Genomic DNA, 21,185 nt, shown 5'->3' with positions numbered 1-21,185 from the left:
CACCAACAGTTGGTTGTTGTCAGCAGTTGTGACAGGAATGCCCCAGAGGATCATCATTTGTAGTCTCATTGCTTCATATTCAGTTGGCAACATCAAGGGCAAAAAAGGGTTGCACCGCAGCACCCGATGTCAAGCAGACAAAAACACGCCTTCATTGAAGCCCCAGCGCAGTGCGTGGTTGTTTTTGAAGGAAATCGGTCTTTATGTGATGAGAAAAGTCTATCAAAGCATCTCCAAACATTCACAGTGATCGAATAAAAGAAAAGGGAAACAACAAATGATGCAGGGACGACATTGTGATTATTAATTGGGTTTTTGGAGGAGCTCTGATTTCTAAATGCAGCACTGCAGTCAAACATTCGCTAAAATGTTTAAACTATTAGATTGATGAAGTCTGGCAACATATAAATTTACTTTTCCCACCCTTCACCTGGAGCAGGACAGTGGAGTATTCAGGATTCCTCCCCCCCCCCAACATAGAAAACTTTTAACTCACATTTTCCTGCTAAGAACTGTTATCCATTAACCGTTAATTATAGTCTTATTCGCGTGGTCCTAATCCTGTATTATTACATAGCTACTCTCCTGTCAAACATTTACATATGTTTGTGTCTGTGTGTGTGCCTCAGCTGCAGGAGACTTGACCGTGTCGCTCCCAGATGGCCTTACCACGCTGGACGGCATCCACTTGCAGCTGACGCCCGCCAACCTGGTGTGTCCCAACGTCCAGATCTCCGGCATCGACACCAGCAACATCAACAACATCACACTACAGGTTACACATCACCCCTGCCGAACTCTGTGTTATTATCCATATTACTATCCATGTCTAGCCAGCCTAATGTAGGTTGAGATGTGCTCCGAAGAAAACGTGTTTGAGTAATGGTTATTGAAATAGTGTAAGCTATTGAAGGGTGAGTGGTGGCAGGGTGGCAGTCATGCTTCTGAGTAATCGACAGGGAGGCACATCCTATAGTGATACAAGCTAGGAATGAGAACAGTGTCAGTCAACAAAGTCATACATAAAACTTTGAAAATGTTTAAAAGCATTGAAAGGAAATCTTATCATTACTTTATTCCATAATGTAAAAGAAAAGAAAATCCTAACATTGTTGCTGATTCCCCCACACATGCTCTCCTTCATTTTCAAGTTAAGTAATACTCTCTCCTTTCAGATCGATCCCGCCCTCCTGCAGCAGACTCTACAGCAAGGCGGCCTCCTCTCGCAGCCCCTGAGTGTCGATACAGGTCTGGTCTCCCACTCAGGGAGCCAGCTCATGTCTACAACTGACACCTCAGTGTCTGCCAACGTTGTCATCCACCCACTGACCAGCCTGGCCTTGCAGCCCTCCACTATCACACCTGCGCAGGTCACAATGGCTGGACTATCTGAGCAGGATGCTGCCAGTATGTATGACAGCTCTAAGTGAAAAAAACATACAGAGTGGCCACATTGTACTAGGAGGTCACCATCTGTGTTATGTTGCTGTGGGTTGTGCAGGTTCTCAGGACCTAAGCAATGTCATGGGCAGCTCTGCGCTAGTGGCAGGTGGCAACAGCGGTCAGGAGATCACCCTGACCATCAACAACTCCAGCCTGACACAAGCTCTCGCCCAAGTCCAGGCTTCAGCTGCTGGTTCTGGCACAGCAGGAGGAAATCCTCAGGAGATCACCCTCACCATATCAGGTAGAAACAAAAATATCAAATACCAAAAATACACAGCTCTGCTGAACATGTTTTTTAGTAAAGGCAGAAAGGGGCTATTGATAACAAACATGGGAAAATAATAATTTAAAAAAAGCTCTCAACTATCACTATTGATTTTCTCACTCAGGCAAACACACTAGCAGGCAAAGAGGAAAAAATGAAGCCAATAATAACTCAGAGCCACTTCACAAACCCAGATCTAAAGACACTCTATTGGAGGCCATTTTTCAGCTTTTGTATACACCATCAGCATCACCCATTTGGCTGTATCATCTGGGGATTTAAAGTTCATTGCATCAACAATGTGAAGGAGGGATGTAGCTGTATCACTAAGCCTGCTAAGTCTACTCAGCTCAGCTCAATCTCTCTTTCATTTCAGCTCTCTGACTTATTGTATCGTGATTGCAGTCTTTCAGATTAAAGCTTTAAGAAGCTATTCTCATTTTAAGTTTTTTATTTATGAATAAGTGTAGTTCCATCAAAAATAAGATTTTTTCCTGCCCAGGCAGCAGAAATTATTGGGCTGGAAATACATCGTCTTAAGAGAGAAAAATGTTATCAGTCATATTCTTCTTATTTTAGTGTGACAATATGTTTGGTTAATAAAAGTTAAGCACTTATTAAACTACACCGTATGTGGCATTGCATGGCATATTAATCATGTGTAAAACCTAATTCAATTAACCCTGAAGGAATTTTGTTGAGTTACTTTGTTTGAATCTTACTTTGTTACTTTGTTTGCGTTTGACCACCCTTCAAAATATGAACTACATTTCAGAAAACACTTAGCATCTTTATAATAGAAGCAAATAACCTCATGAAAATAATTAAAGCTCATGTTCTACAATACAATTGCAGGTCAGGATCTGCTCCCCCAGCCAAACAATCCCAGTGCCGCTGAGATGAACGGCAGCATCAGGCTAGCGTCACCGCTAAACGGCCAAACCACCAGTGCAACTCTGACCATCACCAATGACCACCTGCTACCTCAAAGCCCCGCCAATACTGGAAATGCTGGTAAGACTATACCCGTCTTCTAACCGCGTGTGATAAGAGAGTTGCATTCTTTCCAAACGATTTTTACAGCTTACTTCAAATATGCATCTGCATGTAATATTGCCCTGGTCATGAAAGACATGCATGACCAGAGAAGATCCTGAATTTGACTTGCACCTTCTTTCACAAAAGCCGTTTTTTCAAAAGCTAAACTACAGTAGCTGGCATGACTTGCAGACTTGCAGTTGCTCTCCATGATCTGAAAAAGATATGCCTGTTTATCAGACTCCTATAAAGGCTGTTATGTTTTTCCTCCACGTTGTTTACACTCTCTCAGCCCTGAAGCATCCCTTCTGTGCTGCTGCACGCACTCTTTCGTTCATCCTCTTATGACTTGCAACTGCCAACATTTTGTTTTCATTCACATTTTGTTCAGGATCCCAACAGATTTCCTTTGACTTTTTTTGTAATATGACAAGACTTTTGGGTTTCAGAGAAACTAAACTTTATTAGAAGTAGAGGGTTCTACTTCACCAGCACAAACTGTGAGAGGTCCCCCAACTGTGGAGAGATCAAAGTGCACGAGGAAAGCTGCCAGATAGATTTTCAAACCTGAGAAACCCTAATCGTCTGCCATGTCCAGATCACTCAAGAGATATTAAAAAATTGCTATGACAAAAATGAAGCTTGAACTTTTCTGCTCTCTAACAGGGAGCGTGCCAGAAAAATTGCAACTCAGGGTTGTGTTTTTATTATTTTTATTTTTTCTCCAGACAAAAAGCTAAAGCAGGCTCGTCAATTGTTGCAATTGACTGTCAATGCTGCTGGATTCAAGTGTTTTGGAACCCCTCAATTCGAATGCTAGCAGCTAATTTTGACAGATGGTTAACACCTCTTTCTTTAGCTACCCACTTATGTCTGATTTTAGGGTTGCAGCTATCGATTGTTACTTTGACTGAATGACTAATTTGATAATAAATACTTTTGTCTTCTTAATAAGCATTAGTAAATATTCGAAAGAGAAAAAAAATTACAGGTCTTTCAAAATGAGCTGCTCATTGGTTTCCATGTTAGAAATTCCAGTGTTTTACAGTGCATACAGCATCTGTCAAAAAAAAGAAAAACAGCTTAACCCCGTGACCCTGTTTATATATATTTTTAAAGAAAATATTATATTAAATGCAAAAATATATAAATACTCTCAAGTCAAATAAAAAAGATATATATGCAATATAAACAAAGGCATAAACATTTATCTTAATTTTGTTATTTTGGAAAGATTTCTGACATTAGTAGGAGGTAAAAAGAGTTCTGAAAGTGAAGATTTTTGTGGCGTTTGTATCTGTGAGTTTTTATGCTGTGCAAGTTCAAGTGTACAACTGAATGAGTGAGTTTGTGCCTTTAAAACCTAACAACGCTGAGGTCAGTGGGGTTTTACTGGCTTTGATCTGAAAAAGGTAGAAAAATAAAATAAAATGTAAAAATGAAAGCCTTGAAATAAATATGGTCCAGTACATACTGGTTTAGACTCACCCCTGTTCACCTCCATGTAAAATAGGACAAGCAGTACAATTTAAACATATTATCAAACTGAATTAGCAGTTTATCAGCATACTTTAATACAACTTCTGGAAGCTTGAATAACTACTTTATAGTTATGAAGTCCAGTCTGTCAGAGAGCTGGTCACCTAGAAGCCTAATCAAATTTTCAGTCTCATCTATATCTCTTCATTACCTTCCACTTAACTCAAGTGGAAAGAAAAATAATAATAATAATGTTCCCACAGCTTCTCTGAGACACACAGAGCATCTTTGATTTTGTTGCTTTGGCTAAAACCTTCCTGTCACTCTGTCTGCAGACACGGTCCAACCCGTGATTTGACTGAGAAACTGTATTTTTATTCAAACCAAATATTGTCTAGTTTTGTGCGTCTCTAATGCAATATCCTCCCAAACCTAATGAATCTGCCAGTGTTAGTTTCAGTAAGAGAGCAAAGCACCAAAAGAGCTGTGGTTGCCAGCCCAAACCCTCATCTGTCTCAGGTGTCCCAGATTTGTGTGAGAGGATACTTGTCAAAAGACTGTTCTTTAAAACGTGGAGTGAAATTATCCTTCATTCTGGCCAGCCAGAGATATGATTTCATAGACCCAACAGGAAATGAAAACTGCTCTGATAAGGCAGTATGAGAGGCGAGGTTAGTGAATGTAAGTGGGCTAAAACTGCAGCTTTCCGTTGTCACAGACAGCCAGAGTTTTACGCCGGATTCTCTCCCTGACGTAACCCCAAAGGGGATTTTTGTCTGTAATTGAACCAGTGACCCTTCATTTGCCAAGAACATTTGTTAACCACTACACCAATGGAGACACTAATATTGCAAAAAGGTTTTGTGGATAAGTGAAAAATGAGCTTTTTTATGGCATCCAGGTCTGTTGTGTCTAAGAGGATAATGTTCATTTAAACACAGTTTCTTTGTATGTCTGCATTTTGCGCACAGTTGCTGGTGGCATAAACCAGCTGGGTATTAACCTTTTAACCACTCTCTCCTGTCAGTCACCAGTCTGCCACCAAGCACCACCCTGTCTCACACTGCTGCCTCCCAGAGCCTAGTGATGTCACCAGGAACTGTGGCCAGTGATGGCAGCGTCACACTAACCCTTGCAGATGCTCAGGGCATGCTGGATGGCGTCACCTTAAACCTCAATACACAGGTATAAAAAAACCCCAAATGTCCAGCACAATTTACAGACTGTAGTAGCTGCTATTTTGCATTATTACTAATTTAACATGACAATCAAAATGTGTCAGACATGAGTTATGTCATGAAGCGCTTTTTCAATGTATATTTTGTTTTTTAGGGTCAGACTTTCCCTGCAGTACTGAATGATTCTGGCCTAACAGGACAGCCAGGGACCACAGGCCAGCAGGTCATACTGGTTAGCCACCAGTCCCAGTCCGCAAATGGAGCAACAGACAATGGATATACTGTAAGTATATTTGTTTTGCTTGCTTCACCAATCCAGGGGAAGAGCTCAAAGAGTGCCTGTCAGCTGATGTTTATACCATCACCATTATGCATTGTAAGCTCTTTGTCTTTGTGCGTGCTTCAGATTTCCACTGATAAGGGTGGGAAAGAGCTCCAGGTGGATACTGATAACCGAAATCAGTGTTTCTACTGTAATCAAGTGTGCCAGAATGCCAATACACTGCGACGTCACTGCAGACAGGCTCACGGCAAGGACCGCTGTCATGTCTGCAGCCTCTGTAGAAAGGCCTTCAAGCGAGCTACACACCTGAAAGTAAGAACTTATACAGACACAGCCTGTTGAAAAATTGTTTTAAATCTAAGCTGCTGAGAGCATTTATCTAAATCATCCAGCTATTGGAATACAGGAAAAAAACCCTGCTTTTTATATAAAGACATAGAAATGATAAATGACCCTCTTTAGGTTTTATTAAAGCAGTATGTCAACTTGCATGGCACGGTTTGTTTTTTTATTTTATTTTTATTAGTCAGTGCCTCTACCTTAGGTGTGAAAGTTATAGATTTGAAGACTGTAAGAAAAGTAGCTTCACATTTTAATGCATCAAAAAACTCAATACAGCACAGCCTGTGTACGGGTAAATCTTCAAGTTGCAGTCCCTGTCACTTTTAACTACACAACAAAGCAATCAGACTGTGAAGGAGCGTGCATGCTTCTCTTTGCCACTGACCCTCTTCACAGTCAAGCACACAAATGCCAGGGAGAAGGAAGACACAGCTCTGTACTCAAGCCCTCTTCCTGCTATTTTTCGTCTTTCTTCTCAAAGGCCACAAAGTGAAAGCCCTTTTTTTTCTGTAAATGTGCCCCAGTGCGTTGAACAGTAACTGTCTCCCATGAATGTAGTGCGGTGGAGATTAATTGCTGTCACACAGAGAGCGGCTGACCTCTTTCCACATCCCTGAGACTCTTTATTAGTCTACAACCAGAAGTTGGATGTTGACGGGTTTTTTAAAATGAATTAGTCCTGCAGTTATTTTTCATTTTTCCTGTTGGACCCCAGATAATGATTTGGCTTTTTTAATTACAGCCAGACATCCAAAAACTTTAGCTTCATAATATACTGAAAAAATTAACTGCACACTTACAGAATACCCAATCCGTTTTTGCTTCAAAGCAAATTCCTCCGGAAATATCAGGAATACAGATACATTAATAATGTGGTACAATTGTACAGTAGTCCACTGTCATAAATCACTGGAGCTTTTTAAGCTGCAATAGAATATTTACCTCAATTAATATATAATAACTCACTGCCTTTTTTGCCAAAAGTTAAGGAGGTGTCTTTTGTGTGTATATCAGAGATAAATCTACAGCCAGGATAGCTTACAGTGTAGAAATGGGAGACTGACTAGCCTAGCTCACGCCAGATGCAACAAAATCACCCTATCAGTTATTCAGTGTACACCATAGTGTGTTTTTTGTCAGCTCTTTTACTTTTGTTGCTATGATACTAGATAGTCACAGAATAAAAGTGTCACTGCTTAACTGTTAGAGCCACAGTGAACAAAATGTTCCTCCAAACATTATTTTTCATATCAGCAATGTAGTGTACTTGCAACCCAGTATCGTGATAGCCTCGAATTTCATTTGCTACATGTATGAATATTCAGAGGGCTGCACTATTGACTTCTACTTCATTAGAGTTTAGCATTTGTACAGCTAGGATGTAATAGCTGGTCAGTGTTGGTTACTTGGAAAACTGAGTACAAAGTGTTAGCATAAGTAGTGTTAGATTTCCTTGATAATACAAAAAAGCACTACCACGGTACTAAAACTAGCTTAAAATGTTGTCTGATAATAGTAATATATAAATAGAACGTGGAGCACAGAAATGTGAGAGGTAATATATCTTCAGTAATTCAGAAACGATGACTACCTTACATAGATTTATGTCATTGAGATCAGTACTCCTGATCAACACTGATCTTAATAAACATTTACTGAGATGAGCATATTTTTATTAATTCTTTTTTTTATCCAGGTAAAAAATCTCATTGAGATTAAAAATCTCATTTCCAAGAGAGACCTGGCAGTATATTAATACTGGGTGTAATTAATCTCCTTGTGTTGTCAAAGCAGCCCTAATTCTCTGTGACAAGGTCAAAGGATGCTGCTAATTTCTTTGAGGAATACAAATACAAATGATGAAATACAAATATTTGTGCAGGTTTTTCGCACTGATGCTGTGAGCGCCTGTCTGCTGAGGACAGAGTTAGACTGTAACTGTAAACTCATTTTATCTGCAGGAACATAAACGAGTGCACCAGCCGGGCCCGTCACCCAGCTCCCAGAAGCCCAGAGTCTTCAGTTGTTCCTCCTGCGTAAAAGCCTTCGCCAAGCGCAGTCAGCTGGAGAGACACAATCGAACGCACACAGGTGACAAAACACTGTCGTTCATTATAGTTTAAAATCCCAAACCCTAATCTGACAGTAGATGTAAAAGGCTGAGATGGTTTGGACATGTTCAGAGGAGGGGTGGTAGATAAGAGGAAAGAGTCTGCTATTGTTTTAGAAATTGTCATGGTCCTGGGCCATGTGGGCCCAGTATTCTTAGTTTTCATGTATTTTTGTATTTTGTTCTTTATTTAGGCCATGCTTCCTGGGTTGATCTGTTACGTTGTTCCTTATGTGTTTTCCCTTCGTGACTCTTACCCCCTGTGTGCCCCTCTGTGTATTTATGAGCCCTCGTCTCTCTTTGTGCTTTATTCTATGTTTTCCCCAGCCCGTTATGTCTGCGTTCTCCCCGTGCTCTCTCTCCTCCTGTTTGAACCTCTGTGTACTTCCTGCTTTACTTTGCCCATCTCCCATCAGTGTTACGTTCACTCCTGCCGTGTCTTGTTATGATTATCAGTGTCACCTGTGTTCCCCGTGTGCATCCACTTCCCCTGATCTTCCCTCATGTGTATTTAGTCTCTGTGTTTCGTACAGTCTGTGTCGCGTCGTCTGTGTTCTCACCCCCATGTTTTCACGATCAGTCTTTTGTGATCATCTTCGTCTCAGAGTTCTCTTAGTTTGTCACAGTATTAGTTTCCCCAGTTTAGTTATAGTTTAGCCACGCTACCCCTGCTGTGTTTGTATTCCTGGTCTTCAGTCATATTAAAGGCTCGCTTTCTGTTAAACTCACTCCCGTCTACTCACTTGTGTATGCTCCTGGGTCCATTACACACACCACCGCACGACCTGCCTCTGCAGACCGTGACAGAAATACAAACGACCGTGTATTTTCTTTAATATTAACATCATTTCAAAGCTTGAAGACTTATTTATTTTTCGACATAATCGCCATTTTGGTCGATTTTTAAACGCTGTGGCAGTTTTATAATACCCATGTCATACCCGCTTGCTGCCACTGTAGCAGAATCGCCTTCCGGACAAATGTTCTTTCAACCTTGGCAACATGTTGTAGTCACTGGGTTGTAGTACAGGCCGTTTAGAATAAAAAAAAAAAAAAAAAAAAAGTAATATATAATAAATAGTGTTGTGTATATACAGTTGAGTTATTGCCCATAGGATTGGTATTGCACAGTGGTGGTCCATAGAGGAAGTGGGAAGAAAAAAATTGGGGGGGGGGGGGGGGGGGGTCAGTTATGGCTTTGGGAAAGAAACTGTTTTTGAGTCTGTGGGTTTTTGTGCTGATGCACCTGTAGCGCAGGCTGAACATGTTGAAACCAGGGTGGGAGCTGTCCTTGATAATGTTTGCTGCTCTGCTGAGGCTGCGGGAGGAATAAATGTCCATCAGGGAGGGGAGAGGGCAGCCGATCATCTTCTGTGCTGTCTTGACCACACTCTGAAGCCTCACTCTATCCGCCTTGGTGCAGCTGCCGTACCATACCGTGATGCAGTAGGTTAGCAGGCTCTCAATGGACGAGCGGTAAAAGGTCAGCAGCAGGTTGGAGTTCAGCTTGTACTTCCTGTGGACTCTCAGGAAGTGCAGCCGCTGTTGGGCCCTCTTGACGACCGCTGAGATATTGTCTGTCCAGGAGATGTCAGCAGAGATGAGGACACCAAGGAACCGGAAGGTGTGGACCCTCTCCACACACTCCCCATTGATGTAAAGGGGGGCCAAGTCAGTGCTGTGTCTCCTGAAGTCAACAATGAGCTCTTTGGTTTTCTTAGTGTTCAGTGCCAGGTTGTTTTCTGAACACCATGCTGCCAGCTTCAGGACTTCCTCTCTGTACTCTGCCTCGTCTCCCTTTGAGATGAGTCCGACTACCGTGGTGTCATCTGCAAACTTGATGATGAGAGTGTTGTTGTGGGTCGAACTGCAGTCGTGGGTGTAGAGAGAATACAGGAGGGGGCTCAGCACACAGCCCTGTGGGGAGCTGGTGCTCAGTGTGCGAGTGAAGGAGAGATGAGGGCCGAGTCTTACAGTCTGGGGCCGGTTTGTGAGAAAGTCCTTTATCCAGGCACATGTGAAAGGAGGGAGGCCAAGAGTGACCAGTTTGGTGATGAGGCTGTCCGGGATGATTGTATTAAAGGCTGAGCTGTAGTCCACGAAGAACATTCGGACGTAGTTCTGCCACTGCTCTAGGTGACTCAGCACAGCGTGGAGGGCTGTGGCGATGCTGACAGGTACTGTGAAACACTGGAAAAACTCAGACGGGCATTTCAGAACTGGAGAACAGGAATACTGAGCAAGGGCGTAAGCATTCTCCACGACACCGCGCGTCCACAAGTCGCCCGTCATAAATACACGGTTGTTTGTATTTCTAAAACAATAGGAGACCTTACTTTTGGGATTACCCTCGTACATTAACTCCTTTGTTGAGACTAATAATATGATTATTGAAAAAAAGTGGGATTTCAAGCAGTGTGTGTCATATTAAGCAGCTACAATCTTCCCCTTTCAGGCTCACTAATTCAAAAACTTATGCAAAGTTTATAAGCACATAAAAAACATATTTCTGTCCTATCTTTCATTGGATCTCTCTCTGCTGGGTTAGCTCATAATTTTGTGCTGCGGGGTTTGTTATGCTTTATCTTTTAGCAGAAAACCCCCCAGAAATGTTCCACTTCCCCTTTGCTCCCAGCTTACGACTGACGTTTGTCACTGCTTGTTATCTCATGCCTAGCTTAACAGACGTGACAGGCCCTGAAATGAAAAATGTTTGAGGAGAAGCGACTCTGGTTGTGTAGCCCTGAATTCCTTAGGAATAGGAGCTGTTTCTTTGGTTAGTTTTGTACAGCAAGTTAGTGCAAAGAGTTGTAGCTTAAGCATAAACAATGTAGGCATAGCTGCTTTGCCTGTGTGTCAGAAGATGTGAAATAAATTGTGTCTTGAGGGGAAAAAGAATATGATTTCTTTACATGGCCATTATCACAATAGCATCCAGCTGCTTCGGTTCAGCTGGATGCTGATTTGTTTGTTTCAGCAGGACACGGCATTAATACGTGAAGAGTTTTCTTACATCTGGCGTACTGAAGGGTCTGCATTTTAGATCCCAGTAACTGAACTGCAGGAGACTGCAGCATTAAAAACACTTGCTTTAGGTTCACCATCTCTCCTTAATGAAACCAGAAAATCACCACCTCTAAATGCACACTCCTACAGTAACAGTGACCTTTCAGCACCCTCATCAAGGACGCAGCGGGTTATGGCAATTTAATTTCGACACCTAGAAAATTACTCACAAGAGGAAACATGTCAGGATTTGTGTGGCTTTTGTTTCCTACTCAGATTGTAGTACACTTTTGTTAATAACATAGCTTGTGAAAGCAGTTTGTGCACAATGCAGTTCACTTCACAGCTGCTTATTTACAGGAATAAAATCCTTATATCATTATCCATCAATGGGAGCGTTTTGTTCAGCTGTTTGTGAATCAGAGGAGAATCTTTACTAAGAATGTACACAGTATGTGTGAGTTTTTGAACATATTGGGGTAGCATCTGTTGATACTGATTAAACTGTGGGCCTGTGTGTTACTGCAGGTGAGCGGCCTTTCAAGTGCACTCAGTGTGACAAGGCCTTCAACCAGAAGAGCGCTCTGCAGGTCCACATGGTCAAACACACTGGAAAGAAGCCATTCAAGTGTGAGGTGTGCAACATCAGATTCACCCAGAAAAGCAACATGAAGCATCACATGAAGAGATCGCACGGCTACGGTAAGCGCCGGGTGTCACGGCACTAATTAGAAAAAAACCCGCATCTCTCTCCTGTTAGATTCTCTTTCAGTCAGAAAAAAAATGTTTCCAAGGTCATTGAGGAATTTAGCGCGTCACAAAAAAGTCTTTGTGTCTCTTAGTGTCAAGGTTACATTTCCTACACGGTGGGAATGGTGAACATTAAAAGGTGTCTCTGAGCGCTTAAATGATTGAAAAGCACTACAGGCTGTCCCCATTAGAAAAAACACACACCATCTCTCATCCTCGCATGTAGTATCTGTGGGGCTTCACTTCATGATCCTTCTCATTAAGAATGAGTTGTTAGAATGCCAACACTCAGTCTCATCAAACACACACACACACGTGCAGTCGCCTTCATCTTGCAGGCTTGGTGAAGCTTCACAGCAGGGGAGCTTTGCTGAGTGGTCCATCAGCTGTTCCCAGAAGCCTCCACTTTGATATCTATCATTGACATGAATGTTAATTTATTGTCTTTCAAAGTTTACCCCAAGACTAGGGATGGGTATTGATAAGATTTTAACGATTCCGATTCCATTTTCGATTCTGTTTAACGATTCGATTCTTTATCGATTCTCTTATCGATTCTTATTTTTAAAAAAGGAGAACATGTCGATTAGCATGTCGATTCTAATGGTCGATTAGCTTAGAACTTTGTTTTATCTTCTCTTTGAACAAGATAGAAATTTAGGAGTAACATGGCCTTACAAACCCAACAGTGAGATCTTAAGAGATCCAGCCTACGGCTCTTCAATGGGGTGTCACAGGGTCCCCAGGAAAAAAAATGGATATGTAAAATAATAAAATAAATATTCTCCTGTAGCAATAACAAAGTGTAACATAAATTATTCTGTAGCAATTACACAAGAATATCCAGTAATGTCCCTGCCTACAATTAAACACATTCACTTACCAAAGTGAAATCGGGGGCATCTGCTGTGGCAAATGGGTGCAAGCCTTTGACCACAAACTTAGTCACTGCTTGGTGACATTCGTCTATCCTGGCCTGAAAGGAGACGCTACCGGTAGACTGCAGTGAGAACTGCCAGCATCTGAGCCAGCCAGACTCTGTCTGTCTCTCTCATCACGGTCACCTAAATGCACAGTAATGGCAAGTTTTGTAATAAGGCAGATCGCGCTAACATAATATGCACTGTTAGTTGATTATTTACCTGCCGCATTAACGGGAGAGGACGTGCAAACGTTACCGCTGCTGCTGGGTTGAGATTCACGAGTCCGGAGCGGAATTAAAAACACGACATTCATTTAAGGTCATCACGTGTTTTGTGAGCAAATGCTTTTGCATATTCGTAGTGTTTCCTCCCTTAAATGAAATATCTACTTTGCAAGTATTGCAAGTTGCCCTGTTGTCATCCGTTCTCGTAAAGTATAACCAAGCTTTTGAGCATTTGAGCCACTGGCGCCGTGTTTCCTGCCGGGTAAATGACGCTCCGCAACGTGGTGACGTCATTCGGGGCGACTGGAATCGATAAGGGAATCGTTTGCAAAAATGGCAAACGATTCCAAGGAATTGAAACAGTGGGAACCGGTTCTCAACAAGAACCGGGTTTCGATACCCATCCCTACCCAAGACCCTCTTTTGTTTAACCTTGGACACATACACAGTGTTCGCTGTTCTGGGAACCTGAGCGGTACATACTGAGGAGGGCCTGAGGAGGAGAACAGAGCTGTCAGATCTGTTTAACAGAACAGCTTATTTAACTTGAAATCCAGCTCCGCAAAAGGTTCCTGCTCTGTACCCTCTGGCTGAATAAAGAAAACCAAGTGTCTTTTTCAAAGTTGTTTTTTTACTTTTATAGTTATCCAAATCTTAAAGACATGCCGAAATTAAAAGAATATGTTTTGAGGTTGACTAATGTCTCATATTTTCAGAAAACAACAAAGTCACACAGCATGAAATGCGTGACTGATTCTTGCTACAGTGCAGATAAGACACAAAGCAGCCGTGTCCACGCACTTGAAAACTGTGTTTTCAACTTACAGACACAGCGTGTGCAAATCACAGCGACAGGGCAGAATATTAATGTGTGATTCAAAACGCAGCCACCTGCTCTTCTTTGTGTTAGCGGCCTGGCTTCTCAATGAGGGTTTTTTATAAGCTTTTCATCAACATCTTGTACAAGAACGGTTAGACGCTTGTGTGGGACCATGTGATCAAGGTACAAACATTTGAGTAAAGTGACAGTTTTCAAGCAGTATACTGTCTTCAGCACATCTTCTTGGTTTTTCAAGCTGAGATTCATCTCCAATGTCCTAACCACTATTTTCCAGGTGGCCAGTAAATCTTGGAGCTTTTATTTGTCTACCTATCTCATATCATGAGCCAGCTGTATCAGTACACTGGAATTTAGAGGTCTTTAGTGAACTTAAGTTTGTCAAATACGGGGTTTAGTAGTAGTAGTAGTAGTAGTAATAATAATAATAATAATAATAATAATAATAATAATAATAATAATAATAATAATAATATAATGGATTGCATTTATATAGCGCTTTTCAAGGCACCTAAAGTGCTTTACAATTCCACTATTCATTTACTCTCACATTCACACACTGGTGGAGGCAAGCTACAGTTGCAGCCACAGCTGCCCTGGGGCAGAAGCCTCGCTTCTGCCACCGCTTCTGCCATATCGCGCCATCGGCCCCTCTGGCTATCACCAGTAGGAGGTAGGTGAAGTGTCTTGCCCAAGGACACAACGACCAGGACAGAGGAACAACCTCCTTCTAAACGTCAGTAAGACAAAGGAGCTGATAGTGGACTTCAGCACTAAGCAGGAGAGGAACTACCAGACCCCCGTCATCAACGAGTGCCCAGTGGAGAGAGTGGACAGCTTCAAATACCTCGGAGTTCACATCACGCAGGACCTGTCATGGTCCTGTCACATCAACACCGTGGTGAAAAAGGCCCGTCAGCGTCTCTATCACCTCAGACGCTTGAGAGACTTCCAACTGCCCTCCAAGGTGCTCAGGAACTTTTACTCGTGCACCATAGAGAGCATCCTGACGGGAAACATCTTAACCTGGTTCGGGAACAGCACCATGCAGGACAGACGAGCTCTACAGAGGGTTGTGCTCAGCTGAGCGCACCATCCGCTCCGAGCTCCCTGACCTGCACTCAATCTACAGCAGGCAGTGCTGGACCAAGGCCAGGAAGATCGTGAAGGACCTCAGCCACCCCAACAACAGACTGTTCTCTCTGTTGAGGTCAGGAAAGCGATTCCGCTCCCTGAAGACCAACACAGAGAGACTGAGGAGGAGCTTCTTCCCGCAGGCGATACGGTCTCTCAATCACACACCACACAGTACTGACCCACACATATAGTTCTTACACACACACTGGACTTTCTGGACTTTGTTTTCACTTCATCACTTAAATGACTTTAAGCATATTTGCACTGCACAAGACATAATGTGGATTGTACAACACTGGGCACTATATTCTTCATTTCCAGTTAATACTTGTACAGCTGCTGTTATTGTGTGTGTGTGTGTGTGTGTGTGTGTGTGTGTGTGTATATATATATATATATATATATATATATATATATATATATATAGATATAGATATATATATAGATATATATATATAGATATAGATATATATATAGATATATAGATATAGATATATATATATATAGATATATAGATATATATATATATAGATATATATATATATAGATATATATAGATATAGATATATATAGATATAGATATAGATATATATATATATATATATATATATATAGATATATTTCTTCATACATTTTTATATATTTCTATACTGTGTATTGTGTATTTTGTTGTACAGTTATTTTATTTTCAACTTTAATTTATATATTTTATCTTATTCTTTCCCAGTTAAATTTACCCTTCATTCTAATTTGTGTTGTACAGTTATTTCATTTTTAACCTTAATTTTTTTATATTTTATTCCTTCCTAGTTAAATTTACCCTTTTTAATTTTTCATATTTATTTCCTATCTTATTCATAGCCTTTTCCTTTTTTTTTTCTGTAGGTCACGAGCAGTTGTCTAAGCATTTCACTGCATATCGTACTGTGTATGACTGTGTACGTGACAAATAAATTTGAATTTGAGAGAGCCCGGGGAACAAACCGGCGACCTTCCGGTTACAGATGCGCTTCCCAACCCCCTGAGCCACTGTCGTCCCCACTGGTTTATAATCAATTATAACCTGATTGTTTAATATAAGCAAATGTTAACATGCATGAATGGATCAATTAACTCACTAACACATGTAATTCTTTAACCTTAGCCTGAATAAAGGGATGATGAATACAAAGGAACAACACTGAGTGAATGAATTAAACCATTAAACAGATTTAAAAATGACAAAACGTTCATCTCATTAGAAAATATTTGTTTTCTTCAGTCTTAAACACACTGTATCCAGATCGTATAACCACAGAAAAATGTCTAAAAATATGGATTCATTTTCTTTGATTTTCATTTTAGACCTGACCCACAGGAATCTTGTTAATAGACTCAGTTTAATGACCACTTTACATCAAATGGTCCTTAAGTTCCTTAATCTATTTAAAGAGAGAAAGGTTGTCATGGTGCTGTTTGGAGTGCTTATATTCACCACATGACACGCACAAGAGAAAGGCAAGACGAGAGCAGTCTGTGTTAATAAGGAAGATTTATTAACACAGACACTTGGCATTAGGAAGTTTAAGGCCACCGATTATGGACTGAGGAAGGTTTGCACGATGAAAAGACAAAAATCAGTAATTTAATAAAATTCTAGTAGCGACACCGTCTCCTCTTTGTGTGTCGGCACAACACTGGTTCTTCCCAAGAGTTAGGTGCCTTTTTTAAGCTTGAATAATTCATAGATCAGTATTAAGTTCCAACTCGCACTGGAACAGTCGCAGCTGAGTGTGAAGCGCTGGGAATGAGAATTAGCATCTCCAAATCTGAGGCCATGGTCCCCTCTGTTCGATCTATGTTCCTACCCTCACCTATGGTCATGAGCTTTGGGTAGTGACTGAAAGAACGAGATTGCAGATACATGCGGCAGAAATAGGCTACCTCAGAGGGGTGGCTGTATACTCCCTTAGAGATAGGATGAGGTGGTGGCCATCCGGGAGGGGTTCAGACTAGAGCTCCTGCTCCTTCACATCGAAAGGAGCCAGTTGAGGTGGTTGGGGCATCTGACAAGGATGCCTCCTGGGCGTCTCCTGGGTGAGGTGTTCCAGGCGTGTCCAACTGGGAGGAGGCCCCAGCGCAGACCCAGGACACGCTGGAGAGATTATATCTCTCGGCTGGCCTGGGAACCCATTTAGTGTTCCCAAGCTAAAGCAGGTGGCCGGGTAAAGGGAGGTCTGGGCTTCTCTACTTAGGCTGCTGCCCCTGTGACCCGGTCCCGGATAAGCAGCAGAAGAAGATGGATGGATGGATGGAAGTGTTAAGTGCCTAACTTGGAAAGACCTTCAGAAAGCCTGGCAAACTATTGCTCAAGACTATTTTATAACATAAAAAAAAGTCTGGCTGGAAACATAATGTCTACATTCATGACCCTGCAAGATCCCCACACGTTGCAAAGTTATCAAGTCTTTGTCCATCGACATGTTGCAAGATGTAAGAAGGTGACAGACTTGTCTTTTCAAAGTCATCTCAAAATGTATGATGGGCACAAGGACTTTGAGTATTTTTCTCATGACCCCTTTAGAAAACTTTTACTTTATTCTTTGTAAAACCACAAGAGATGAAGGACACCCCCCTCCCAAAAAAATCTTTTAATCTTTTTTATTCTTTTCATTTTTCATTTCAACACTTTTCAGTCAGACTTGAGCATTGTTTCAGTGAGGAATAAGGGCAGAAACACTCCTGACAGCCTCGATATGATCTGACAGCCTTTTCTTTTTGCTCTTAATACATTTTGTCATTGTGAAATTGAAAAATTCAAAAAGAGCTTTTAAAGCAGAAAGCTATATTATATATTTTAATATGAATACTTCCTAGTATTCCATCTGTGACTTCACGCAACTGCAGGCTCATCAGCAAGGTTAAAATGTTCAGGAAAAAAATGGAAAAATTTGTCTCTTTGCTATTCGAGTCATGTGTCTGCTTCAAAGAGTAAGATTCAGCCCTTTCTGTTCTGAAAAACAGTTTTCAGCCTAATGAATATTTGTTTGAAGTGTTTCAGATAATGAAATGATTCTAAAATATTAGTAAAGGACTGTGAGGTCTGTAGCGGTAGAAAAAACGTACGCCAAGTTGACTTATTGTTGTTTTATACTGTGACACGAGTCTCAGGTGCTGTTTTTACAGACTGAAGGCTAACAGTGAGGATGAGGGTACATTAAAACAAATGATGGAACAGCGCAGAGAGGGAAAGGCTGCTTTTGATTCTTATTTGCATGACAGCCACTGGTAAATTGAGTCAGGCATCAGAGCTGATGGTGCTGCTCTACCAACGTGTGTGTTAATGTGTTTTTGCCAATGCTAAAGAGAATTTCACTGGAAGAATCGTGCAAATCCACTCATTTTTTCCCTCTTTCTGCTTCCAGGTCAAATACAAGATGTGCCCCTGGGCCAAGAGGAAGCGGCGCCTCGGGTCGAGGTGACCCCTGAACTTGACCTGGAAGTGGTTCCTGAAGCAACAGGAGACTGGCCGAACGTCTTCTCCTGACCGCAGCCCGCATGACTGCCAAGTATCAGAAAGCACTGCAGAGTCTCATGAGCACTTACTGGCTAAACAGCAAAGCTTTGCCAAACACAATAATCCTCTGAAAGGGGCTGTGTGGCTGAAAACGGATTTGAGGCCCTACCATCAGCTGAAGTGAATAGCGTTCATCATTTCTTTTCGTTACTGTTCTGCTCGGATCTCGGCATTCATGTGGATGTTTCTTTGACACCTGGCACCCAGCTAAGCTTTGTTGCCGACCAAATGCACCTCTACTCTCCGGCCTACTTCTGCAGGGCAGTGGAGCCCCGCCACCTCTCAGAAATTACTCAAGAAACTTATCAAAAAGCCCTTCAAATTCCCCAAATCCCACTTGGATTGTGCAGCTACAATCTGAACTGGGAGAACTCCATGGCCCACCCGACTGTGGACAAACACCCCCATAGCTCCTGTCTCCATCTGAAAATGGGTCCGAGCTGTTTCAGAAGGACAACACAAGGAGGACCTGCACAATATTAGTCAGGTGGTCTTAATGCTGTACATTCAAGTCCTCTGTCCTTGTAGCGGTCCCTGGCTGTTTATTCAATTCAGCATCAAAGCAAGGGGAGTCTGGCTCCCTCTGATTGGCCTAATGACTTTAATCCGTTCTGCTGCGGTCTGATTGTCATCAGTATGATAACCGCTGGAGAGGTTTGGTTCAGGGAACACAGGCATCCCAGATAAGTCTCCATTCTGGAGACAGAGGTCTCCCTCTAATGCCGGCCCTGCTGGAAATAGAGGAAACTGGAGCGTGCTGCAGAAACTTCCTAGCGACCAGTGTCGTCTCTTCTTCGGTGGTGTGCTCACAGGGAGCTGCAGGCAGCTTACCGCTGTCATGGCCTAAAAGCAACCGTCTTACAGTACATAAGACAGAAAGCACTTCTTTTCTACTGGTTTACTTTTGTCATATTTATACTGTACATATTTCATCTCCGAGTGAAATGTTTATTTTCGATTGATGTTTTAGTTTGAAAACAGCGGCTCACTGTGAAAGCTGCGCCATTTTCCAGATTCATGATTGAGGACTGCAACACTTTTTCTTTACTGTCTCACTTTGTAAATAGTGTAGTTAGATGGGGTATATTTTTTAATGAACCACCACAACACAGATTATTGGATATATATAATTTGAGCATTAGGTTGCATTTGTTATGAAGCAAAGCCAATGTACAGCTGTTTCTTCTTCTTTTCTATTGTCCATAATAAGTTAAGATTAAAGTAATTTTTCTACTAATTAAAGCTGGTTGTTTGTTCATTACTATGAATTACAGATAGAATAAACTGTTTTGACGTTTTGGATAATGGGGGCTTATCGGCTTTGTTGCCAAGAGTCAAATGAGGACAGTTGCTTTTGCACAGGAGGAGCATTCAGGCAATATAAAAAGGTGGTCCCCTGCTGATTTTGTGCTGCTTATCTGAGTCAGTGTGCAAGCAAAAAAAAAAAAAGGAGGGGGGGTTCAAGCTATTTTTATAAACTGCCTCTCCAGGTGCGAAATGTGACAGGGAATGTGCTCATAAGTCACTCAAGATCTGCACACTAGATTTTGGCGAGTGAATTCAAACGGAGCATTTTTAACAAGAAAATTCCAGAAGGCACCTGGAGTCACAACCGTGGTCGGCTTGAGCAACGAGCCCGGCCTTGCTCTGATTTGTTGGGTAGAGGCAGTGCTTCTACATAAAAATACAAAGTAGCTGTTTGCTGGATTTGACCCAACACCAGCGTTGATATAAAACTAGTCAACAACTGTTTTTTCTTGAGTTTTTTGGACCAAACATGATGTAATCTATTCACTGGTGAGTTTGTGATCTGGATGTAGGAACTCCTGGCACAATTTTCACACAATTAAAATGTCTTTTTTTTTTTTTGTCTCTGTAAACCCACAGTGGGGATTTTAAATCAAACAATCAATATGCGATTGAAGTCCAGACTTTCAGCATCTCAAGGGAGGAAACTTCAGGTTATAGATGTCAGGATTTTCATGCATGTCTTAAAAACAGACCTTGGAATTAAAATCATGTCAATTTGTCCAGCTACTTCAGAGCATCTGAAGTAGCAACATATTAAAAATGGTTGTAATTCCTGAACAGTTAATGCAGTACTTTTCTTAAAGTCTTTGAAAGTCTACACAGCAAACTCTGGACCTATCTGTACCTCTTTGCTATATCGTCACATAAAACCAGAGGTGGGACCAAGTCATTGTTTTGCAAGTCTCAAGTAAGTCTCAAGTCTTTATCCTCAAGTCTCAAGTCAAGTCTCAAGTAATGTCAGGCAAGTCAGAGTCGAGTCTCAAGTCACTGGTGTAAAATTCGAGTCAAGTCACAAGTCTGAAACTTTGAATTTCAAGTCCTTTCGAGTCTTTAAAAAAAAATAATGAAAAAATAATGTTGCAGTTATATGCTAAATGTAAATATTAGACCATGTAATTTTAAAATCTGTGTTTTTCTCAACACATGACAAAATAGTGAACTTAGAAAATATACACAAATTGTGAAATTGCACCTCTTTAAAATGCAGCTCAATTAAACTTAGCTCCAAGAATAATTTTCACCGACAGTTCTGAGATAAGCTGCATGTTATTCTTGGATGCGGTTGTAGGACCGGCTTTA

General features: G+C 41.5%; 1 protein-coding gene across 1 annotated transcript in view; it reads left to right on the top strand.

The window, feature by feature from the left end:
* Window positions 1-19,784, top strand: part of LOC147318600 (zinc finger protein 236) — a 54,733-nt gene extending 34,949 nt beyond the window's left edge. Inside the window, exons 23-32 of the mRNA XM_086310635.1 lie at window positions 630-775; window positions 1,176-1,407; window positions 1,502-1,687; window positions 2,567-2,725; window positions 5,256-5,413; window positions 5,561-5,689; window positions 5,813-6,001; window positions 7,993-8,122; window positions 11,676-11,849; window positions 18,424-19,784. Of these exons, the coding sequence (XP_086166761.1) occupies window positions 630-775; window positions 1,176-1,407; window positions 1,502-1,687; window positions 2,567-2,725; window positions 5,256-5,413; window positions 5,561-5,689; window positions 5,813-6,001; window positions 7,993-8,122; window positions 11,676-11,849; window positions 18,424-18,545 (1,625 nt within the window). The 3' untranslated portion in view covers window positions 18,546-19,784. The remainder of the gene's footprint in view (window positions 1-629; window positions 776-1,175; window positions 1,408-1,501; window positions 1,688-2,566; window positions 2,726-5,255; window positions 5,414-5,560; window positions 5,690-5,812; window positions 6,002-7,992; window positions 8,123-11,675; window positions 11,850-18,423) is intronic.
* The last annotated feature ends 1,401 nt before the right edge of the window (window positions 19,785-21,185 follow it).

Source organism: Aulonocara sp. 'chitande type north' Nkhata Bay, linkage group LG11 (genome assembly GCF_057382095.1).
Source record: "Aulonocara sp. 'chitande type north' Nkhata Bay isolate Kocher_YH1m ecotype deep benthic linkage group LG11, A_spYH_male_GT1.1, whole genome shotgun sequence".
Lineage (NCBI taxonomy): Eukaryota > Metazoa > Chordata > Actinopteri > Cichliformes > Cichlidae > Aulonocara > Aulonocara sp. 'chitande type north' Nkhata Bay.
This window is presented reverse-complemented; position numbering and strand designations above follow the sequence as displayed.